Source organism: Elephantulus edwardii, unplaced genomic scaffold (genome assembly GCF_000299155.1).
Source record: "Elephantulus edwardii isolate Elephantulus edwardi_28Jun2011 unplaced genomic scaffold, EleEdw1.0 scaffold00096, whole genome shotgun sequence".
In the NCBI taxonomy this organism is placed as follows: Eukaryota; Metazoa; Chordata; class Mammalia; order Macroscelidea; family Macroscelididae; genus Elephantulus; species Elephantulus edwardii.
In genome coordinates, this window is record NW_006399846.1 from 161,976 (window position 1) to 187,565 (window position 25,590).

General features: G+C 36.2%; 1 protein-coding gene across 1 annotated transcript in view; it reads left to right on the plus strand.

Moving 5' to 3' along the window:
* LOC102863260 overlaps positions 1-25,590 on the plus strand; it is a 475,179-nt gene that overhangs the window by 27,541 nt on the left and 422,048 nt on the right. Inside the window, exons 2-5 of the mRNA XM_006891348.1 lie at positions 13,760-13,846; positions 15,040-15,360; positions 19,847-20,167; positions 22,603-22,927. Of these exons, the coding sequence (XP_006891410.1) occupies positions 13,760-13,846; positions 15,040-15,360; positions 19,847-20,167; positions 22,603-22,927 (1,054 nt within the window). The remainder of the gene's footprint in view (positions 1-13,759; positions 13,847-15,039; positions 15,361-19,846; positions 20,168-22,602; positions 22,928-25,590) is intronic.

Here is a 25,590-nt window from a genome sequence, read left to right on the forward strand (position 1 = left end):
AAATGGGATACAATATATATATATATACATGGGGACAATGGCTCCACTAAGAAACTCTTACTTCAGACTGAGAAAAACTGGATAAATTGTGTATACTGCACTGAAACAGATGAGGGAGAGAATAATTTAAAAGCAATGTATGATAGGGTATTATGGTTATCACACGAGTCCACAATTAAGGTTGCATAGTGGAATGTACTTGGGGAGGCGGGAGGGGCGCGGGGAGATTGTGTACCAGGGAAGGAGAGTCTTGTACTTTTGAAAGAGAGGAGCGAACTGGGGGGGGGGGGGGGGGGGGGGGGGGGGGGGAGGGCTGGGGGGGAGAGAAGTGCAGCAATGAATGAATGGAAATCCAAAATCTCCGTAAATGCTCATTAAAATTATTAAAGAAAAAGAAAAAAAAAGAAAATTCTTACTTCACAAATCTGGTACCATTCTCTTTCATTATTCCTCTTCTTTATCTCATTTCCCATGCGTAGGCCTAATAAAAATTATGTAAATTTCTTACTAAATTATCTCCTCCTTTTAGGTCTTCCCAAACTTTTCATAAATCCAGATTTTACCATGTTGTTGTTGTTGTTGTTATGTGCCGTCAAGTCGCTTGCGACTCATAGCGACCCTATGTACAACAGCCCTAAACTCCACTCTATCCTGTGCCAATCGCACTGTCTCTTACACTCCCATCCCAATTATCCCAGTTACTGAATCAATCCACCTCATAGAGGGCCTTTCTCTTCTGTGCTGGAACTAATTAGAGGTCTTTCCTTGCACAATATTTTCCCTTGCACAATCCTCAAGAAATAATTGCTCACTCTGATTTTTAAGTGGCCTTTCTTTTAAGTGTAACTGATACACAATGAACACTGTGTACCTACAGTGTACACTTTTGTTAGATTTTATGTATGTGTACAGCCATGGAACAATTGATACAATCAAGAAAACTCATCCCCCATAAGTCCATTTCAACTGTTCCCTAGGGAATCATGGCTTCTAATCACAATATATTAGTTTACATTTTCTAGAAGTATATATAAGATTGAACTACACAATATAAGATATTTCCCTGGTGTTATTGTTGTTATGTGCTGTCGAGTTGCTTGAGACTCTTAATGACCCTACATACAAAAGCTCAGAACCCCACTCTATCCTGAGCCAATTTTATTGCCTCGGACACACTTACCTCCATTACTCTAGTCACTGAATCAATCCATCTCATCCAGGGTCTTCCGCTCTTATGATGTCTTTCCACCCTTCCAAGCATGATGTCCTTCTACAAGGACTGGTCCCTCCTGGAAACATATCCATAGTATATTAGATGGAGCTTCAAAATCCTTGCCTCCAAGGAGCAGCCTCATTTCACCCTCTCCAGGACAGACCTGTTTATTGACTTAGCAGTCCATGGTGTTTTCAATAATCTTATCTAACACCACAACTCAATTCTTCTGTCATCTTTGATCCAGCTCTCTGATGCATAATAAATAATTACGAAGACTATGGCTTTGATCAGGCACACCTTAGTCTCTACATTGACTAGTCTTTGATCTTCCACAACTGCCTCAGGTCCTCCTCACTTTCAGCAAAGTTGTGTCATCTCTATAATGCAGGTTGTTGATGAGCATTCCTCCAATTCTGATGCCACATTCTTCTTCAAAAATCTAGATTCATGAATGATTTCTTCAGCATACAGACTGAATAGGTATGAAAAAAAGGTACAATCCTGACATTCATCTTTTTTTTTAAACCATGAAGTATTGCCTTTGCACAGTCAATAAAGCAGAAATAGACATCTTTATAATATTTTCAGGTCAGTCAAATCAATGACATGAGCAATAATATCCTTAGTACCATAGTCTCTTCTAGATCAAGCTTGAACTTTTGGAAGCACTCTGTTGATATACTTTTACAACCATTTTTGGATTATCTTCAAGAAGTTTTTACTTGCATGTAATATTAGTGATATTATTTGCTAATTTCTGCATTCTGTTGAAGCACTTTTCTTGGGAATGGAAACAATTACTGAACTCTTCAAAGTTGGTCAGGCCTGAGAAAAACTGGATGAAATATGTTTACGCCATTGAAGTCTTTGGGGGAGAGAATATTTTATATTTTAGGGCATTATATTTATCGTAAGAGTATGGAATGAGGGTTGCAGAGTGGATTATATTTGGGGGTTGGGGATGTGTGTGGGGGATTGCGTACCAATGAGGGAGTTTTTCTTTTGCGTTTGAAGGAGAGGAGCAAATGGCGGGGGGGGGGGGGGGGGCGGGGAGAGGGGTGCAACAGTGAATGAATGGAATTCCAAAATCTCTGTAGATGTTCATTGAAATGAAAAATAAAGAAATTTAAAAACAAAAAACCAAAGTTGATCAGGCATCTGTCTTCCAAATTTCCTGATAGACTGGTAAGCACATCCAATGCTGCATCTGTTTGTTGAAAAAAAAGTCAATTGCTATACCATCAATTCTTGAGCAATTATTTTTTTTTGCCATTGATTTCCATATGGTACTTCCTGAAATGTTTCCGTGTTGATCACTTCTTTTTGGTACAGTAACTCTATGTATTCCCTTCATTTTATTTTTTGTTTTTGTTGTGGGGTATGTTTTTTTTGTTTTTGTTTTTGTTTTTTTATATTATACTAGTTTATTTACAAAATCCAAGTACATTGTTTATCACACAGTTCCAATTTTCCTAACCCCTCCCATCAAATTGTGCATCCCCATGATTAATTCTCCCCACTCTCGCACATCCTTACCCCTCTGCTTCCATCTTTTACCCCCTTGGATCCTCATGTTTGTTCTACAATAATGGTTTCATACAGTATTTTTTCTTAGAGGACTAAGTTGGTTCACTCAGTAGAATGCTTTCCAGTTCCTTCCAAGTTAGGTAATATTTACAAAATTATTGCTCCAGTGTACTGCATAGTATTCCTTTGTGTGAATGTTCCATAACTTCTCAATCTATTTGATCATGGTTGGACATGTGAGTTGTTTCTATGTTCTTGCAATGATGAATAATGCTGCTATGAACTTTGTTGCACAAATCTCCATTTGTGCCTCAGCTCTCATTTTCCTGGGGTATATTCTAAGCAGTGGAATGACTGGGTCATACGAAACTTCTATGTTCAGCTTTTTGAGGAATTGCCAAACTCCCTTCCAGGGTTGTTGTACCATTGTATAGTCACATCAACAATGTCTAAGAGTTCCCATCTCACCAAATCCTCTCCAACATTTATTACTTGCTGTCCTGTTAAACTTTGTCCCTGCTACTGGAGATGGTATCTCATTGTGGTTTGACTTGCATCTCTCTTATTGCCAATGATTTTGAGCATTTCTTTATGTGTCTGTTGGCCATTCAGATATCTTCCTCTGTGAAAATTCTTCTCATGTCTTTTGCCCATTTTGTAATTGTGTTACCAGTCTTTTTCTTGTGGAGGCCTCCATCTTCTTTTGATGCTTTCTGGATCATTCAAGATCTTTCTTAAAAATCCTTGAGTCTGACAATGTGAAGTTTGAAATTATTTTTCAGTTCTGTCAGCTTGAAAAATGCCAAAAAAGGTTTTATGTTGGGTTGTAGTTTTAAAAATATTATTATTCCAGTTCTTTCCACATTTCATTATATTTTACTTTGTCTTCATGAGCTACCCTTTAAAATTTTCTATTCATCTCTTTTATTTAAGCATTTATTCCCTTTCTTTTGATTTCTTGTCAATCAGAGTCTCTTCTGACATTCATTTTGATCTTTACTTTCTACTTTGCTTTTGTAACTACCATTTGCTTTCTTTTTTTTCCCCAAGGATGATATCCTTGGTGTCATTCCACAACTCATATAGTCTTTGATCATAAGTGTTTAATGCCTCACGCTCATTCTTTTTTTGTTTTGTTTTTTAAATTTTTTATTAATTTCAATGAAAATTTACAGAGACTTTAGGTTTCCATTCATTCATTGGTGCACTTTTCTCCCCTCCTAACCCTCCCCTCTAGTAAACTACCCTCTTGGAAAAGTAAAAGAAAAATTCTTTCATTGTTTTACAAACCCTCCCCCAGGTCCACTCCACAATGCAGCCTTTGCTCTGGACTCCTGTCATGACAAAACTACCTAATCACATATCCCTCAAACAGTTTTCACCCTTATCTGTTTCAATGCAGTATACATTATTGAACCCATCTTTCTCAGTGCCCCCCAAACCTCTATGTCAGTCCTATTTTACAACAGTGGCCCTATGTAACATTTGTCCTTTTATGACTGAGATACTTCAGTCACCATAATGTCCTCCAGGGTCACCCATTTTGAATAATATTGCATGAGTTCCTTGTTTTTCAATGCAGTGTAGTATTCCACTGTGAGTATAACACAGCTTCTCTAGCCATTCATTTGTTGATGGGCACTTAAGTAAGTTGTTTCCAGCTCCTTGCTCTTGTGAACAAAGCCACAATAAACACGGGCGTACATACATCTGCTTGAATGTCAGTTATGATCTCTTTATATTCCCAGTAGTGGAATTGCTGGGTCAAATGGTATTTCTATTTGCAACTTTTTGAGAAAGCACCATACCACCTTCCACAGTGGTTGCACCATTTTACACTCCCACTGACTGTGAATAAGCATTCTTTCTCCACAACCTCACCAGCATTTGTTGCTTGCTGTTCTATTAAATTTTGCTATTCTAACTGGGGTAAGATAATATCTAATAGTTGTTTTAATTTGCATATCTCTTAGAGCTAGGGATTTTGAACATTTCTTCATGTGTTTGTTAGCCATCTGCATGTCTTTTTTGGTGAATCAAACTCATTCTTGAGATAGTTTTAAATTCAGGTGTATGGATATAAGGTCATATTTTGACTCTTATGGGCTTGTTTTGGCTTCCTTCAGCTTCAATTTAAACTTGTTCATGAGTAGTTGATGGTCTATTCCACAGGCAGCATTTGGCCTGCTGACATCAAGCTTCCCAAACAATTCTTCCCCCAGACATAGTGAACTTGATTCCTGTGTATTCCGTCAGATGAGGCCCATATGTATAGTGGCTGTGGAATATACAAGGCATGCAAAATGTAGGACATAAGAATCTAAGGAAATTACAAGTTGCCAAAAATAAAAGACTGCAATAAATATCAACATTCTAGGTATTAGGGAGATGGCTAGCCACTCTGAATCAGAGAAGTACATAATCTATTATACTGGGAATGGAAAATTGAAAGGGTGTTGCATTCATAGTAAAAAGAGAACATTTTGTTTCTCCTGGGCCTTATTTACTCAGGCAGGAATAGACCCCCTAACCAGAAAGGAATGAAGGTTGGCCACTAGCACCTACACTGAGACTTGCACTGATGGAGACTTAAAGGCTGCAGCGAGGGGACTATGCCACTTTGCTGGACCTTTATTTACTCACTCAGGAACAGCTCCCTCTTAACCAGCTACAGGAGAGGAGACAAATACGCAGGTCAGCCTCTAGCACCTACTGAGACTTGGAGCAAAAATTCCAGGCAGCACTTCTGGGACATTGTCTACTTTTTGGGGAAACCACCCTGCTACCATGAAACTACCAGGCATGATAGAGAAGTGAGTCTATCACTGCTGGGAAAAGGGAGAGACAGCTCCCTGCCCCTCAAAGGACAACCAAAGAGAAGCCTCCTACAGAAAATAGGAAACAGAGTCACCCATAAATAACCAGGGAGAAGACTGCCACTGGGAAAATGAATAGGGGCCAATATTTAGAGTCTGAAACTCTATTACTAGGATCATAAAGATAAGGAACTGATAACAATCTATGCAGACACAATAGAAATCCCTCACATGTACCAAGAAAAACATCACATAATGTCAAGGAAGCAGCAGGTATGATCAAACTTTTTGAAACAAATCAAGCCTTCTGAAAAAGCAGGCCAGATCACAGACCCAATGAATACACCACTGACAGAAATGAAGAGGAAATATATCTACTTGAAGTCAGGTAAACTGATATTGAAGAAGTTACAAATAATAGAAGAGTTGAAACCATAAATAAAGAGATACAAGAATTTTTAAAAATCATCACAAGACAGAGAAGGTGTAACAAACACAGTACTAGAAACAAAATAAAGACATATATGAAAATGCAATCCAGAATATGAAGACCATAATGGAAGAACTTTTCAACATGTTAAAGAGACAAAAAAGTAGTCTAGAAGAGATGGAACAAAGAATCAGAAAAGAAACTCAATGGAAATTCTCTAGAGGAAAAATAGAGAAGATTTAAAAAATGAGGAAAACAGTAGAATCATGTGGAATAACATAAAATGGAACAATAAACACGATTGGAATAGAAAGAAGGTGAGGGGAAAGCACTGAAAAAATTGTGGAAGAGGTACTGGAAAAAAACTTCCCAGGTGTCATGAAAAATGAAGAAATCCATCTTCAAGAATCTCAGCAAATGCCGAACAGACTAGATTCCAAAAGAATAACATTAAGACATATCAGAATTTCCAAAACCAAATCTAAGAATAGAATCCTTAAAGCAGCCCCAGAAAACCAAAGAGTTACGTTACAAAGGAGTAGCTTTGTCTTATTAACAGAAACCATACAAGTAAGAAGAAAATGTGATATATATGCAGAAAGCTGAAAGAAAACATTTGTCAATTGAAGATCCTTTGTTGTTGTTATGGGCCGTTGAGTTGCTTACGACTCATAGAGACACTATGTACAACAGCCCTAAACTCTGCTCTATCCTGTGCAAATCGCACTGTCTCTGACACACCCATCCTGATTACCCCAGTCACTGAATCAATCCACCTCATAGAGGGTCTTCCCCTCCTGTGCTGTCCCTCCACCCTACCAAGCCTGATGTCCCTCTCCAAGGACTGGTCCCTCCTCACAACATGTCCAAAGTATGTCAGACGGAGCCTCAGAATCCTTGCCTCCAAGGAGCCAGCTGGTTTAACCCTTTCCAGGGTGAATCTGTTTGTTTTCCTAGCAGTCCATGGTATTCTCAATACTCTTCCACAGCACCACAGCTCGAACGCATCAATTCTCCTTCTATCCTCCTTAGTCACTGTCCAACTCTTTAATGCATAACAAGTGATAGCGAAGACCATGGCCTGTAACAGATGCACCTTAGTCTCCAAAGAGACACCATTGCTCTTCAGCACTTTGGAGAGGTCCCTAACAGCAGACTTTCCCATAGCAATGTGCCTTTTAATTTCCTGGCTACCGGTGCCAAGAGTGTTGACTGTGGAGCCAAGCAAAGTAAAGCTGTGAACAATCTCAATCTCTTCACTATCCATCCTGATGTTGGCAATTCGTCCAGTGGTGAGAATCTTTGTCTTCTTGCCATTGAGCCTCAATCCATATTGGAGGCTGCAGTCCTTGACCCTCTGCAGCAGGTTTCAGCAAGCAGGGTGTGTCATCTGCATAATGCAGATTGTTGATGAATCTTCCACCAATCCTGACACCACACTTCTCATAGAGCCCAGCCTTCCTCATAATCTGTTCTGCATACAGGTTGAAAAGTTATGGAGACAGGACACATCCCTAGCGTACGCCCTTCCCAATTTTGAACCATGCAGTGTTTCCTTGCTCTGTTCTGACGACTGCCTCTTAGAGGTTACGCATTAGCATGATCAAGAGTTCTGGGATTCCCATTCTTCTGAGAGTCAGCCACACTTTGTTATGATCCACACAGTCAAACGCCTTTGCATAATCAATGAAACATAGATAAACATTCCTCTGGTATTCCTGCTTTCAGCTAAGATCAATCTAACATTAGCTACAATATTCCTAGTACCATGACCCCTTCTAAAGCCAACCTGGACTTCTGGCAGTTCTCTGCTGATGTGTTGTTCCAGTCGTTTTGGGATCCTATATGCAGCAAAATTATCCATCAAATATGAAAGAAGAATTAGGTAATTTGCAGAAAAACGGAAACTTGTAAAAACCAAAAAAGCTCTGTAAGACATATGGAGGGAACTCCTTTACACAGAGATACCAAGGGAAAGTGAGTGGACCATAGCAACTAGCAACAAAAGAAAAAGGAATGCAACAAAATGGCAGTGATGAAACCTGGTCTGGCAACAATCTCACCTAATGAGAAAAGCTTAAACACACAAATTAAATAAGATTGAAAATGTAACAGAATGTATTAAAAAAAACAAGCCCCCCAATATGTTGCCTACAAGAGGCATATCTAAGAGATGGGGGGGGGGAAACAGACTGAAATTCGACAGGTGGAAAAAATATACCAGCCAAATGGTATCTATATGAAAGTGACAATAGCAATACTAATCTCTGATAAAATAGAATTCAGGAGGAAAAGAGTATTAGGATAGCTACTATATGTTGATTAAATACAAAATAGATCAAGATTTAACCTTGGTTAATATCTATGTACCAAATGTTAACATCAATGCACCAAATAATTCACCTGCAAATTACATAAAACAATGGTTAACAGACTTGAACGAAAAGCAAAATAAAAATACATAGCACCACAATAGTAGGAGACTTTAACATACTACTCCCACCAAAGGACAGGTCATCTCAAAATAAAGTGCGCAAAGATGCAGAAGAACAAAATAATACAATTAGCGAACTCAACCACATAGACTTATTCAGGATACTTCACGCAACTGAAACTCAGTTTACTTTCTTCTGAAGTGCATATGGTACATTCTGCAGAATTGATCATACATAAGGTCACAAAGCAAATCTCAACAAATTTAAAAACATTGAAATAATACAAAATATCTCCTCACACCACAATGCCATACAACTAGAAATTAACAAGATGATAAAGGATAAAAAACACTCAAGTGGGAGCTAAGTAATACCTGCTTTTACACTATTGGGTTTCAGAAGAAATAAAACTAGAATAAAAAATTTTTTAAAAACTTATAAAAATGAAAAAGCAACATATCAAAAACTCTGCAATTCAGCTAAAGCAGCATACAATCCCTAGTGTACAGTCCATAGCAATAGACAAACGCATAAAAAATGAAGAAAGGAGAAAAATAAAGTTTAACTCAACACTTCTTTGAAGTTGAAAAAGAACAAGTTAATACCACCACCTCTAAAACAAAGGAAATTATAAGGACAAAGATTCAAATCACTGGAATAGAAAACAAGAGAACAATTGAAACCGTCAATAAGACCTGGAACTTGTTTTCTGAAAGGGTCCGTAAAATAGTAAACTATTGGTAAACTTAAAAGAAAAGAGAAAGAAGATACAATTAACTTTAAATGTCTTGTAAGAGGTTGTATCACAACAAAGCCAGCTGAACTTTAAATTTTAATAATGGGTAGTTTGTAAGTATATTCTCTGAAGAATTTAAAAATCTAGAGGAAATGGACAAATTTCACCTCACCCAAATTGGCGTTCCCAAATTGACCTAGACAGAAGTAGAACACCTGAACAGACTCATTACAAAAGAAGAAATTGAGCAGGTCATAAAAAACTTGCTAAAAAAAAATTGAGGTCCAAATGTCTTGTTAGGTCATTCCTATCAAGAATTAAAAGTTTAACTATAACCAATTCTACTTCAATTATTTTAAAGAATAAAACAAGAAAGAATACTCTGAGTCATTCTATGAATAAAGCAAACCTCTAATACCAAAACAAGGCTAAGACATCACCAAAAAAGAGAACAATAGACCAATATCTCTCATGAACATTGATATAAACATCCTTAACAAAATCCTAACCAATAGAATACAACAGTATATTTTTAAAAAACCATCAGTATATAAATTCACCATGATTAGACTAAGTGTAGTTCATAACAGCTAAGCAATAATGGTTCACATAAGAAAATTTAATCACATTAACAAAGCAAAGAAAAAGAAATATATGATACCAGCAAGTGATAAAGAAAAGGCTTTGGGGAAAATTTTTTTTATTAAAATACTAAAAAATTAGTAATAGAATGGAAGTTCCTCAACATAGTAAAAAGCATAAATGAAAATTAAGAGTCAACATTATATTTAGTGGAGAGAGAATAACGGCATTCCCATAGTGAACAAGGACCAGGCAAAGATGACCACTTTCATCATTCCGATTCAATATTGTATTGGAAATACTTGCTAGGCAATAAGACAAGAGAAGGAAATAAGAGGCATGCACATTGACAAAGAGATAGCAAAATTGTTGCTATATGCAGGTGATATGATAGTGCGCATAGAAAACCCCATTCAATCAAAAACTGTTAGATCTGGTAGTCCAATTCAGTGAGATAGTAGGATATACAATTATTATACAAAAAATCAGAGGGATTAAATACCTTTGTGCATCAAAAAATTTTCCCAATAGAATGAAAAGAAAGCCTTTCTTTTCCAATGGGACAGAAACATTTGGAATGACATTTCAAACAAGGGTCTCATAACTAAAGTTTACAGAATACTACATGGCCTCCACAAGAAACCTGATAACCCAATAATAAAATGGATAAAAAGATGTGAAATGTCTCTTCACAAATGAAGATATTCAGATGGCAAACAGACACATGAAGAAATGTTCAAAGTCACTGACAATCAGAGAGAAGAAAATCAAAACAAGAATGAGATACTAACTCATCCCAGTAGCAGTAGCAAAGTTTAACAGGACAGCAAGAAATAAATGTTGGAGAGACTGAACTCTCATGTATTGCTAGTGGAACTGAAAAATGGTACAACCACTTTGAAAAGCAGCTTAGTTTTAAATCAGATATTCCACTGCTAAGAATATGCTCCAAAGAAATAATAACTGAGACACAAGTGGAGATATGTACATTGATGTTCCTAGCAGCGTTATTGACAATAGCAAGAAAATGTAAACAGCACAAATGCCAATCAGCAAATTAAAGGATTTAGAAATTGTGATACACTCACACAATGGAATACTATGCAGCACCGAGGAACAATGATTTCATAAAATGCTAGGAGAGTTGAGAGAGCACTATGCTGAGGAACTTAATTCAGTTTCATAAGGGTAAATCCTGCATAAGACTATTATTGTAAAGGTAGAAGGATAACTAATAAGATGTGTATAAAAGTCCAAAAGGAGGAGGGGAGATGGGAAAGGGGGAAGAAAATGAGAGAAGGTAGAAATCACTAGGATAGTAGAGTTTTGTGGGCTGATGGGGTGAGTTGTGGGAATAGGAAAGATTCAATGAGAACTTGAAAAGACAGGGCATAGGCCAGTAGTAATAAATTCTATGAAATACAATGCATATAAATGATTGTATGAAATACAATATAAATGAGAAATTGTATAAATCATAATATACATGAATGAAATACAATGAATGTGATTAATTGTATTCAAATTAATTAAGAAAAATAATAGTGATTACTTATATAAAATATAAACTATGAATAGCTGGAGCTCTGGTGGCCTACTGGCAAGAAGCTGTGCTACAATCTCAAAGGAACTCAGTTCCTATCCACCAGCTGTTCCACGGGAGAAGGATGGGCAGTCTCCTCCTGTGTGATTAACTGGCTCTGAAAACCCTCTGGAGGGTCTGTTCCTATTCTCTGGTATACAACAGCAACAACATACTTAATGAAATACAATGTAAATGATAAATTGTATGAGATATAATGTATAAGTACGAAACATAGTGTAAATGTGTGAAACACTATATGAATGATTGCATGCAAAAAATTAAAAATATGTCAAGAAATATGACCAATTCAAGATGTATATTGAAATACAATAGTATGAGCGATAGGATAATATCCATATGTATAAAATAAGAACCTACTAAAACAATTACCATTCAAATACGTGCACCAACAACGAAAGTCATAGGTGAGAAAACTGAAGAATTCTACCAGCTCTTGCACTCTGAAATTGACCAATAATGTAATCAAAATACAATAATGAAAATTGAAGGGCCAGTGGTTGGATATTATGGGCTTATTGATAGAAATGAAACTATAGATATAATGATTTAATTTTGTACCGTAAATGATTTATTCATTGCAAAAGTCCTTATGAATTAATTACAGCCTTTGAAAACCTGCCAGAGGGTCAACGATGAGACAATTCCAATTTGATTGCAATGCGTTTTATCTTGTATCGCCAATTGTAGAAAGACATCTTCCATTCTTAGTTTGCCAATGCTTTTTCTGAATGACCTATTAAAAATTTACGTCTACTGAGATGACAAAATTTTTCTCTCATCTTAATTTTTAATTTCTTATTTAATAAGTTGTATTAATTTATGAGGATGTTAAACAAAACTTACACATATGACCATCTTCTCCTTTATTTTCTTCTTGAACTTTGAAGACATGTTCATTACTATGTGTTCTCCTCCCTAGACATTGGCTATTTCGTTCTAAAATCATATTTCATTAATGATTCTTTTACCATCTACTGAGTTAGAAATAATAATAGTTAACCCAACAACAGCAGTATGTGAGTTACTATTCCCTGCCCCTCCCTGTTTTCGGTTTTTTGTTTTGTTTTGTGTTTTTAAATCTCTGGCAAATATTTTCTCATTTCCTTTGGTCATTTCATGTCCTATTCTAAAGAAAACCTCAGTTTTTGTATTAACTTCCCATTTTGGTTGGCTCCTCCTCCATTATATAGTCTTTCCATTTATTGGAGAATAAAGAAACTTCAGGATTCTTAAGACATCTTCTTTAGGAGAACGTTTAGGGAGAGTGGAAGACAAGATTTAGGAATCATTGAAGTCATAAAACCTTGGGATGGATAAACCTAGAATTGTACTACTTGAAGACTCTGGATATTCTGGTAAAAGCTTCTCATTTATTCTATGCATGTCCTTTAGTGGAATATATAGTTATCTACCAATTGATATAGTTTAAAGGTGATTGATGTCAGAACAACAAATGGGAAGTGGCTGTTAAGTTGTATGGCAATGTTTTTAATTTATGACATAGTTATAGATGTGAGAGAGCCATCAGAGTTGGCATTAGTTAGTGAAATTTGTCAGAGTGAAATTAACTAAGAAACTTAAATTGCCTGAACTGTCTTAAATATGAAGACAATAGTCTATGAAAGCCGAAACATGTAGGAATTAATATTGATTGAAAGTTGATTACTTAGAAGATATTTGGAATAATACTCTTGACTGTTGAAGTCTACTTCATAACTTATATTGAACATATTAAACCCTTTGAGCATTTTTACTCCAGTGTTGGGTTAAAGTAATGAAGAATGAGAGTGATTAACAGTGTTTAAAAGGATTTTATGCTATTTCTAGAAATGACAAATGATTTGAGTTTTTAAAATATAAATAAGCCTTATCATTTTATCTATCAACTTATATTGATTCTATTAACTATGATTGTTCAACTATTTTTTGGCAGACAATGTAACAAGCACTAGTGAAACTACAGTAGTGTGAAAAGTGTAATAATTCTCTAGTGGAACTTAACATTTTTCAGAGTAAATAACATATGCTTGGAGTAGGATGTGTTGGTTGGATATTGAAGAGATAAAGGACTATAGAAATCTTAGAAAACTGTCCCCCACCTGCAGGGAAAACTGCCCTCTTCTAAGTTATGCTGAATTTTTTTTTCCATTTTTCAGGTTTTATTAAAGTCTATTTTAACAATTTCCCCCATTCTTGACTTTCTTCTAATCTCCTATGTTTAACTTGCTATAAACATGATTATTTTGAGACTGCATGAGTCTAGGTATGTATTTTCTTTATCTTGCCTTTTCCAAAGAAGGGTTTCATATTTTGTTTTTATTTCATTTATCTTAAATATCTAAAAATAATTATTTTCTCTGCAATCTCTTTTTGGGAAAAATGAAATTAACTCCTTTTCTTTTTTTTCACAGACTTTCGAAGATGGCTTACCCCCTTGAGTCCATTTGCAATTGCTGTGGTCTCGCTTTTCAGTGTCTGTTTCATCACCAGTTCTCTTGGTGAGTACTTTGCAAAATTTACTTGCAGCCTTAGACCACTTAGACAAAAAGTTTTAAAAATGCAAATAATTGTCCTGAAGGCTGTTATTGTTTCTACTAAGTGCTGATGAGTTGGAATCAATACATAGTTGACCTTCCAGTGGTTTGCAGAGGCAGTAAATCACACAGAAGTTGATTGTCCATCTTTCTTCTAGGGAGCAGCTGGTGGATTTGAACCATGTGTCTTTGTATCGACAGCACAGCTCCTTACCATTAAGTTATCAAACCTCTAAAAAAGAAAGACTGAAGGCTGGATAACACTTTAAAAGTAGGGAACATGCCTCATGCATTTAAAAAAAAAGTCAGATATGAAACATACACATCAAGAACCCATGTATGTATATGTAACATGAACAAATGAACAAAATGTTAGAATGATTCTCTCCAAAATAAAAGAATCCTTCTCAGGAAAAAAAATATACATTATGCTAAAGATTAGAAGCAATAACACTGTGAAGAACAGCATAAAGTTCAGAATAGCTGTACTCTCAGAACTATTTGGACATGAAAGAATTTTAGGGACAATTAAATAAGATCAAATGGAAAATTTTATGCATAAAAAATTCTTGAACAAGGGAAGCCAGATCATAGGACAACCAGGTTCCTAGGTTTTAACTGCAAAATATATAATGCTATTCATATTATAATGCCTGTAAAACAGCATTTCATTATTGTACCATGAATGCGCCAAGATTTAGTTTTAAAATCTGGCTTAGAAAGATAAGTAAAAAATTAGTTTTCTACTTACCTTATGTATGTAGTTTTTTAATTGAGATTTTAATCAAAGTTTACAGAGAACTTGGATTTCCATTTGTTCATTGTTGCATTTTCCTCCCTACCCTCCCTCCACAGTTCACTTTTCTCTTTGGAAAAAAAAATCTTTCATTGTTGCACAATTTTCTCCCTCTACCCACTTCTCCCCAAGTCCATTTTGCTATGCAGCTCTTATTCTGGACTGTTGTCATGCAAATAAACCTAATCTTATATTCCTTTTAAACAGTTCCTTCCCTCATCTGTTTTAATGCAGTCTACATTATTTATCCCCTCTTTTCTTAGTTTCCCCACAACCCCCATGTCAGTCATATTCTATAACAGTGGCATTATGCAGTATTTTTCTGACCCTGACCAGTTGTTATTTTCTCTTATTGTTGCAGGAGGAACAGAGAAAGAGCTTCGGTTAGCGGATGGTGAAAACAAATGTTCTGGGAGAGTGGAAGTGAAATTCCAGGAGGAATGGGGAACAGTGTGCAATAACGGCTGGGACATAGATGATGTCTCTGTGATCTGTAGACAATTAGGATGTCCAGATGCTATCAAAGCTGTTGGGTGGACCAATTCCAGTGCAGGTACAGGACGCATTTGGATGGAACATGTTTCTTGTCGAGGGAATGAGTCAGCCCTCTGGGACTGCAAACATGATGGATGGGGAAAACATAACTGTACTCACCAAGAGGACGCTGGAGTTACTTGTTCAGGTAAGACTTGACTATGCCAAAGCCTTTAGATGAAATTGTCTATGGAAAAAGAATAATAATAATACAGGTTAGTGGTAAAAAATAAAAAAGAATATTTTTTTAAAATAATCTAGTTCACGTGAAAAATTATCTAATCCTTTGCCAGAAGAGTAGTAAACCTGTGCCAGCTTCCATGGGATCAGAAATTTGAAAGAAATCACACCAAAAGACAATTCACTGAGGACACTGTAATCAATAAAGACATGAGATGAAATGTTGTATTTAGTAACCTTCCTATAACCTCTTAAAGAGTCCTGCTGGCAAGTAGTTAAATGCTCAGTGGCTAACTCTAAGGTCTGCTGTTTCAAATCCCTGCATTAATATGAGGGAGAAAGTTACATCAATCTGATTCCATATAAATATATAGCCTTAGAAACCCTTTGGGAAAATTCTACCCTGTCTTATCAGTCAGAATAGACTTAACAGTAGCAAATTTTTGTACTTCTGGATTTTTAATAAAATTATTATTATATACTAGTTTACTTACCAAGTTTGTATGCATTGTTTTCCACACTGGGTCTTTTCCCTTTCCTTTACCCATCCTTCTCTCCACCGATCAGATTGTGTGACCCTATGATTAATCAACAGCCCTGCCCCCAAGCCATCCTCACCCCTCTGCTCCCTATTTTCCCCATGGATCCTCATATACATTCCACAATAACGGTCTTTTACAGTATCTGTCCTTATGGGACTGACTGAATTAGTTCACTTGGCATTATACTCTCTCCAGTCCCTCCCAAGTTAGGTAGTAATTTACAAAATCGTTGCTCCTGTGTACTGCATATATTTCATTGTGTGAATGTACCATAATTTTTCAGTCCAGCCCATTGTGGATGGACACTTGTGCTGTTTCCATGCTCTTGCTATGGTGAATAAAACTGCTATGAACATAGGTGTACTCGTCTGTTTTAATGTTGCTTCTTCTTCATAGCTAAAACTATTTCAAAATCTAAGCTAGATTGTCGCCTTTTCTAATGACATGCTGCTTTCATGCACTGAACCATAAATCACAACTTTTTATTATCCATTGTGAATTTACTGAATCAAGAAACAAAATATGCCTAAGACTAATATCTTTGCTTTCATGGGGAAGAATGCTTTATAAATTAAAATCACTATTTCAAACATCCAGTTATATTCTTTTTAACTAAATAGTGGTTTTAATTCACACTTCATATAAGTTTTATTGTAAGTTGATCTCATAATAATCCAGAAAATAATATATCTTTCCGATTACCAATCCCAAGAAAATATTTATAAACCTATGAATAATTCTGACCACACCATTCATCTTTTGCTTATTTCTCTGGATTTTACAAAGACTTATACCTCCAAAGTTCTGTCTGGAAACCACTTTTCTCATATGACAATACATAAAAGCCTGATTTCATCCCAGATATTGAAGTGTAATCAAAACAACAACCATTACTACCCAAGAGATGCTACATCAAATTATAATATAGTCACTCTGGTTTTGAAGTTATTGAATAACCCTAAACTTTATATTCTGAACATTCAATGATAGAATATGTATATAAAGTTAGCGGAACACTGGCTGATACGTAACACATACTGAAAATGCTAGTCTTGGCATTGTTTCTTGCTTCTCATGATATTAATGGCTCAGAAAGCATGTTCACCTCTTCCTCCTTCTCATCTTTCTCCTTCGATTTCTCGATTTCTCCTCCAACTTCTTCTTCTTTTCCTCCTCTTCCTCTTTGTTCATTTCCCTTTTTGTTTCCTTCTCCTTGCCTATTATTCTTGTGGGAGACATATATACCAAAATATTAATAATAGTTTTTAGTATAGTTTTTTTAAAAAAAAATAATTTTCACGAAAGTTTACAGAGACTTAAGGTTTCCAGTCTTTCATTGTTGCACTTTCCTTCCTACCCATCCGTTCCTCCCCAATTCACTCTTCTCCTTGAAAGGAAAAAGAAAAACTCTTTTTCATTTTTATGCAATCCCTCCCCCACCAAGTCCACTCCACTATGCAGCCTTCACCCTGGACTTCTGTAATGACAAGAATATCCATTCATATGTCCCTCATATTCAGTTCTCTCCCTCATCTGTTTCAATGCAATATACATCATTCCTCCCCTCCTTTTCTGTCTTCCCTCAAATCTGATGTCAGCTCTGTTTTACAATAGTGACCCTATGCAGTATTTGTCTTTTGTGACAAATATTTCACTCAGCAAAATGTCCTCCAGGGTCATCCATTTTGCATAATATTTCATGAGTTCCTTGCTTTTCAATGCTGCATAGTATTCCATTGTGTGAATATACAACAGCTTCTCTATTCATTTGTTTGTTGTTGGGCACTTGTTTGTTTCCAGCTCTTTGCTATTGGTAACAAAGCTGCAATAAACATGGGTGTGCATATATCTACTTGGGTGGCAGTAATGGTTTCTTTAGGATAAATTCCCACTAGTAGAATTGCTGGGTCAAATGGTATTTTCTATTTGCAACTTTTTGAGAAATCGCCACACTGGCTTCCACAGTGGTTGCACCATTTTACACTCTCACCAACAATGAATAAGGGTTCCAGTTTCTCCACAACCTCACCTGCATTTGATGTTTGCTCTTCTGTTAAATTTTGCTATTCTTACTGGGGTGAGATGATACCTTTTAGTAGGTTTTGGTATAGATTTTTTATGCAAAAATTAAAACAGATATTACAAGATTCTTATAACACTTATTGCTATATAGCAATGTGACTGTTTAGTTAACATCAGTAGAATTGCACTCATAGCTCTTGTTTTCATTTTTATTAAAGCCTAAGAATAGAGTTAATCAAACTTGCTTCCTGAAAATTGTATAACTAGTGTTTCAACAAGAGTATAATAAAAGAAACTTATTTTCATTCAAGGACTTACTAGTTTTGTGAAGTTGTGAAGTCTACATTTCTGAGATTATCCACTCTGACTGATTCTTAATCTGAGTTTCTACATCATTTGGTGACCTTTTATTTTGTGGGGTTTTTTTGTTTTGCTTTTTTAGTTTTATTATTTTGTGTGTGTGTGTACCGTCAAATCAGATCTGACTGGTACAGGAGGAGATTGTTCCTCCTTCTCCAGCAAAGCATCTGGTGGATATGAACCGCACACCTCTGGGATTGCAGTGAAGCTTCTTGCCACTAGACCACCAGAGCTCACCTGACCTTTTATTAATATATATCATATGCTCTGATCCAATATAGCATAATAGTCAATAGTATTGACTCAGCTGTTAATCTTTTTCCTGTAATTTGACTTTATATAAATTTCTTAATCTCAGCTCCATTATTCATAAGTGGAGATATTGAAAATAATACATAATATTTAGAGTTATTGTCAAGATTAAAATAGGTAGTATGTGTTATATAGTTAGAACAGCTGATAGGTCTTTTTATTGTGAGTCATTATACTTAGTCCATAATCTACTCTCCTAAGTGGAGATTCTTTTTTTTTTTTTATTTTAGATCCCTTACAGCAAAATAATTTTTTGTTCAACTACATGTGGTTGCTGTGATGCTAAACACTGTGGCCCTGATGTGTCAAATTTGATAATGATTACACATGGTGGACAGTGTTTGGTGGAGCTCTGTGATTAAAACAAGCTTGGAAACAGAAGTGGCATACACTTCCGAAATAGCTTGCCTCCAGAAACTCTATGAACATGGAGAAACGATGAAAAGTTATACAAGTGTGCAGGTCTTTTGTTCATAGTGTCGCTATGAGTCACCTACGACTTGGCGGAACCTAACAACAACAACATACAGGTTTTACTTTTCAGGTGTCCAAAATATCATTTAAAAAAAAAAAAAACAACTCTCCTTTCCTCAACTTATTTAGCCTTCATGGAAGAGATAGTATATAGAGAAAATTTGTTTCATGCTTTTTTATTCAATCTGAGAATTTTGCACATCACAAGAATCCTTTTTCAAAATATTACACGTTTGTGCATTTTTTGGTTAGCATACTACAGACTCGCATCAGAGCTGCTTTGGATTTTTATCTTTGTTTTCTTCCTATTTCCTTATTCAACTTCAGGCAAGTAGACCTTGTTGCTTAGTGCTGTTTGTAATCAAGAAAATTAAAATAAATACTTTAAATATTCAAAAAATTACTAGCTTGTGATTTTTATTACTTTTTTGTATGGGATAATTTTCTCTAACCTAGTTTCTAAAAGACATAAATAAAAAAATTATCTATTTCTACACAAGAACATTTTATTTTGTCCTGGTAACAGAACTAAACAAAACAATATAGAAAGTTAAGTTTACAAGAATTTTTCCTTGGTAAGTAGACAAAAGTGGAAGTCCTGATTGTTAATTTATTTCCATTATGAGGGGCTGGACATTAACCAAAGTTAGTAAACTTTTTGAGGACATCAAGTCCCAAGTGTCCAAAGGAATCTTGATTTCTAAAATCATACCTGAATTAGTATAATTTCTGAACTTATTCTAGATGGATCCAACTTGCAAATGAGGCTGATGAATACACAAAACCGGTGTTCAGGAAGAGTAGAGGTTAAATTCCAAGGACAGTGGGGAACTGTTTGTGATGATGGCTTCAACATTGAGCATGCTTCTGTGGTTTGTAAACAACTTGACTGTGGAAGTGCCGTCAGTGTCTTTAGTTCAGCTACTTTTGGAGAAGGCTCTGGACCGATCTGGTTTGATGATCTTGTGTGCCATGGAAATGAGTCAGCTCTTTGGAACTGCAGACACCAAGGATGGGGCAAGCATAACTGTGATCACGCTGAGGATGTTGGTGTGGTTTGCTTAGGTAAGTACTAGTCCAAGAGAGAATAAAATTCAAACGTTTAGAAACTTTGTCACCTCATAATCATCTCATTTCAGGTTACAGTTCTGGTGATAAACTGTGGAGTTTTAATCTTAATTGAAACTTGTTGTTGTTGAGTACCATGGAGTCGAAACTGATCCTCAGGCCAAATTTCAGAGGCAGCTAATCACACGGAAGGAAATTACCCATCTTTCTCCCTTGGAACAGCTGGTGGATTTGAACCACATGCCCTTGGGATTACAGTGCATTGTCATAGCACTAGGCCACCAGAGTGTCTTAACTTAAACTAGGATAAACTAAACACTAAAATGCATTAATTTCTATTCTGAGCCAACTCCAGCTGATTTTGGGAAGCAGTAAATGCCAGGGGATTTCCATTTTGCCTTTCTCCCAAGGAGGAGCAGGTGGATTCCCAAACACCAGAGAGCAGGACTAGATCATGGGAGCTTCCTAGCTTAAATAGATAGAGGGTGAATGGACAGTGAAATTAAGATCCAATATAAAGGTAAGAAGGAAGTGTTTAGAGAAGAAATTAGTTGGGTTTTGTTTGTGTGCTTACTTAAAAAGCTAAGAAATTTTGCTAATGGAATATTTTGGAAATGGAAATGTTTTTCTAAGGGAGTACTGGTGGCATAGTTTACAAGGAGTTATACTTGCCAGCCAAAGGCCACTCTTCTCTGGCAACTTAAATTCAAGAAAGAAAGATGGACTCCTCTCACAATTTATAGCCTCTGACAGCTAGCTGAAGTCAGCTATGAGTCAGTTCCAATTTGATAGCAATGAGTGTAGCATAACGTATTGGCTGGTAGATTCAAACCACTAGCAAGTCACCACCACTTTTATGTTAACATAATAGCTGACCTTCTGGCAGATTTTCAGAGGCAGTTAATTGCATGGTGGGGGATGGATCCAAACTCCATATCTTCGGGATTGCAGTGAAGTTTCATACCACTAGGCTACTAGAGTTCTTGTTGTTGTTGTTGATGATGATGATAATTGCCGTTGAGTCGAGTGTGACTCATAGCGACTCTATGAATAAAAGACCTGAAGCCTTTCTATAACTATCGTCATTTCCCCAGGTTCATAGAGTTTCCATCAGCATACGGTTTAGGAAGTGGATGTCACTCCTGCTTCCAAACCTGTCTTAAACTGAGAGCTCCAGCAAACACTGTCCACCTTGGACAACCATTATGATGTTTGACACCCCAATGACACAAGGTTCAGCATCACAGCAAACCCAGATTACTTCAGTATAGCAGATTGATGGAAGAGTGGTGTACAATTTAGAAGAATTTTCCTCCAAAATATTACAATTCTAGTCTCACTTAGTGGTGTTAAGTGCCATCAACTCAAATACAACTCATAGCAACCCCATGAACAAAAGACCCGAACCCTGTTCTACAACTAACTTCATTCCTCTATTTAGGGACCTCTCTAGACCTCCCTACACATAAACCAGGTTGTATAAACAGGTAACACAAGTGTGCAGTAGGCTCAGGACAAGCCATGGTTCAGAGCCATTGATCATAAGGTCACAATGAGTTGTCGCTGACTTGATGGCACATTACAACAACAACAACAGACATGGACAAAACAAGTAATGATGTTTGAGGCAAACATATGTGTATGGGCAGCACCTAAAGATAGCCAAGTATACTTTAACAAGAAAAAGTAAATCATTTCAATAAAGACTTGGTAGTAGTCAAATAAGCACATTTCTAGATAAAATGTCAAGTAGAATTTTTAAAAATTCTGTGTGATGATACCTGGTGATGTGGACTTTAAAGATATTGCCAACTAAAGCAAATATTGGCTTTTGGAATGCTTCTGAAAAGCATTAAAAACCCCACAGGTCTACTCTGAAGTTCATGAGGTCATCATGGGTCAGAAGCACCTCAAGAGTAATGGCTTCATTAAATTATTTTTTAAAAATTTATTTCATACTAGTTTACTTACAAAGTTTGTATACATTGTTCTTCACACCAGATCTTTACCCATCGCTACGTCCACCATCAAATTGTGTGACCGTATGTTAACCCCCTCATCCTCACCCGTCTGCTTCCCTCTTCCCTCTTGGATCTTCATACACATTCTACAATAATAGTTTTATACAGTATTTGTCCTTATGAGACTGTGTTATTTCACTTCACATAATGCTCTCCACCCTCTCCCAAGTTAATTTGTTTTGTTGTTGTCACGTCAAGTTCAGCCCCCGATTCTCTCTGTAGAAACTATTCCTGGGCATATGCTGTCTTCCTGACTTTCTACTCTACTCCATCTTTAAATTTTTGAAAGATGCAGATATACCATTGTTTTCTCTGTTTTCCTTCTTTTTTCCCCTCATCTAAATTCTGGGGATTTATTGTTCTTTTCTTCTTGATTCCTTATCATGGGCTTTTTCTGTGTCTCTGATGCAGAGGGAGCAGATCTGAATTTGACACTGGCAGATGGACCCAATAAATGTTCAGGAAGATTGGAAGTGAAATTTCAAGGAGAATGGGGCACGGTGTGTGATGATGGCTGGGATAGTAGTGATGCTGCTGTGGTATGTAGACAACTGGGATGCCCAAGTGTCTTCACAGGGACTGGCCGCGTTAATGCCAGTGAAGGAGTTGGACCCATATGGCTTGATAATGTCTCCTGCCAAGGACATGAAACTGCTGTCTGGAACTGTAGACATCGAGATTGGGGAAAGCATTATTGTCATCACAATGAAGATGCTGGTGTGACATGTTCAGGTAAGTGAAAATAAAATAAAACAAAATGAACACAGAGAGCAAAAGCTCTGTGTTCTTTAGGATTAGGAACAGGTGCGAGGTGTGATAAAATGTCAAATCAGTAAATAGCTGATGGCCTAAATGTTGGTAGCTTGACCTCATCCACCTGCTCCACAGGGGGAAAGTTTGATAAAGCTTCCTGTGATCAGTTTTCATAAAGATGATAGGCGAGAAAACCCTATGGAGCAATTCTTCTCTGGAACATGTTTGGCTTCACAGAACCGGCTCAACGACTACGCAGGTTTAGTGGTTGGGGTTTTAATGAGATAAATGTTCTTTATCTGATTGACTTATGATTTATACTTCAGTTAGGGACCACATTTAGAATTCTAAAGCTACCTGGAGATTAGAAAAACAAACATTCATAGATCCTTCTTTTATTGGTACTGAGCTCTGGTAGCCCAATGGATGCCAATACAAAGAGCCACCATCTGCTCCATGGGAGAAAGATGAGCAGTCTCTTCTCATGTGATATATACACCTCTTGGAGGGTCCACTGTGAGCCAGTTCTGGCTCAGTGGCACAAAACAAAAACTTGAATAAGTGGTTTACTCATATTTTTCAGTGACAATTTAATTAACCCTCGAAGCTGCAATCCATTTCTAACCCAAATTTCAGTTGCTACTGTTTCTAGAAAAGCCAGGAAGTAGGTTAATGTCTCAGTAGGGCAAAGAGCAAGCAGCCTAACTTTATGTTTCTTTTGTAGATGGATCTGATCTGGAGGTGAAGCTTGTAGGTGGAGGCAGCCGCTGTGCTGGGGCAGTGGAGGTGACAATTCAGAAAATGTTAGGCAAAGTGTGTGACAGAAACTGGGACCTGAAGAAAGCCAATGTGCTTTGCAAACAGCTGGGATGTGGATCAGCACTCAGAACAACTTACAAAGCTTATTCCAAACTCAAAGCCACAAATGCATGGATGTTCATAAATGAGTGTGAAGGAAATGAAACTTCTCTATGGGAATGCAAAAACTGGCAGTGGGGAGGACTTACCTGTGAACACTATGAAGTAGCAAAAATTACCTGCTCAGGTATGACTTTCAATGAAGTCTACTAAGGAAATTTAGTACTAAAGAGGCCACTTTCTAATAGCAGCCTTAAAATGGACAAGAATAATCAACCTCAGTGGTTAGATTACTTTTAAATAAGCACAAACTATCTATACAAAGTTAACTATGAGGATCTCAGATAAATTTAGAAATAATTTTATACCTTTGACAATGGAGTTTGTTTTTGCTGACTCACAACTCTTCTGAGTACTTTTAAAAGGGAAAAAGTGGTATTTAAAAAAGGGATTAAAATTTTAAGAAAATACTGAAATATCTATTTTATGTGTGTTGTTAAAAGGATTTTATAAATAATTATATTGGACAGATGGACATAAAACTGTGAGCTTCCTCTATCTTACTGTAAAGGAATGTCCCTCTTTCTGAACATAGGTGCATATAGTTCACCCTTTTAAACTCTTTAAAAAGTTCAAAAGTAAGCTATGTGTTATCTAGTTTTGTTGATAATCTTTAGTATCTTACGTTAATTATATTTATACAAATAATAGCTTTAAAGTGATATTTTTTCGACATTAAGGAAACATATTTATTGAACTTAGTGATAGGATGAAAGACTTTAGATAAAACATTGTTAGAGTAAAACCCTTAGTTGTGCAAAGAACAAGCCATAGAATGAAAACGTTTACAAACCAATGACATCACCTCAAGCATCTCCCAACCTAAATGTGCCCTAGGTGAGGGAATGATTGTACAAAGACAATCTTTTAATGTATGCATTTGAATTCTAATCAGTTTTTTAAAAGTTCTTGATTAAATATTGTAGTCACGTGGCTTAACTTCAATACATGAAAAGTGTGAAATATCCCCCCATTACTGTCCCAATTCATCTACTCTTAGGCAACTTAATCTGGATGAAATTTATGTGTGTTTATTCAAAAGGTATTTGATGCAAATAAAAATAAGGATAAGCAAATTAACATGTCGGTATCATCTCCTTTTGCTATCCAGATACTGATCCAACATTGAGCCTTTACTCAGTAAAATATCTTAACTATAATTTCATGCCAGTATTAAAGACCTTGCTGAGTCTTAAAATAACTATTTGCATAGTTTTTGTATTGATGATATTTCTCTTATTTGTTATTGTGCATGTTTATTTCTGCTTTTCAATTTCCTTTATTTTAAAAGATTATTTATTGAGCTTCTAAAGCTTGTTTTAAAGAATGGAAATTTGGACTTTTTTAAAATTAGTGCTATCTTACTTTTTTCTAATTTATTAAAGTTTGTTTCTTTTTGTATTGTTTCACTTACGATTTCCTGAAGTTTGGTGCTTTCCCCTCCCCTTTAACTTCTTGAACTGGATGTTAAACTTTGATCTTTCCTGTTTGTCAATGTAAGTGTGTGAAGTCATATACTTACTTATGAACTGTTACATAACTACACCTACATTTTATTCTATCACCTGCATTCTATTCTTTTCAGATAATTCTGTTGGTATAGTCCAGAGGAGTTGCCATCCTAACAGAAAGGCTGTGCATCTCTGGTGGTTTGAATTCACCAGAGGCTCTGCAAGAAAATTATGGACATAAAAAAAAGAAAAGAAAAGATGGACAATCTCTGAAAAT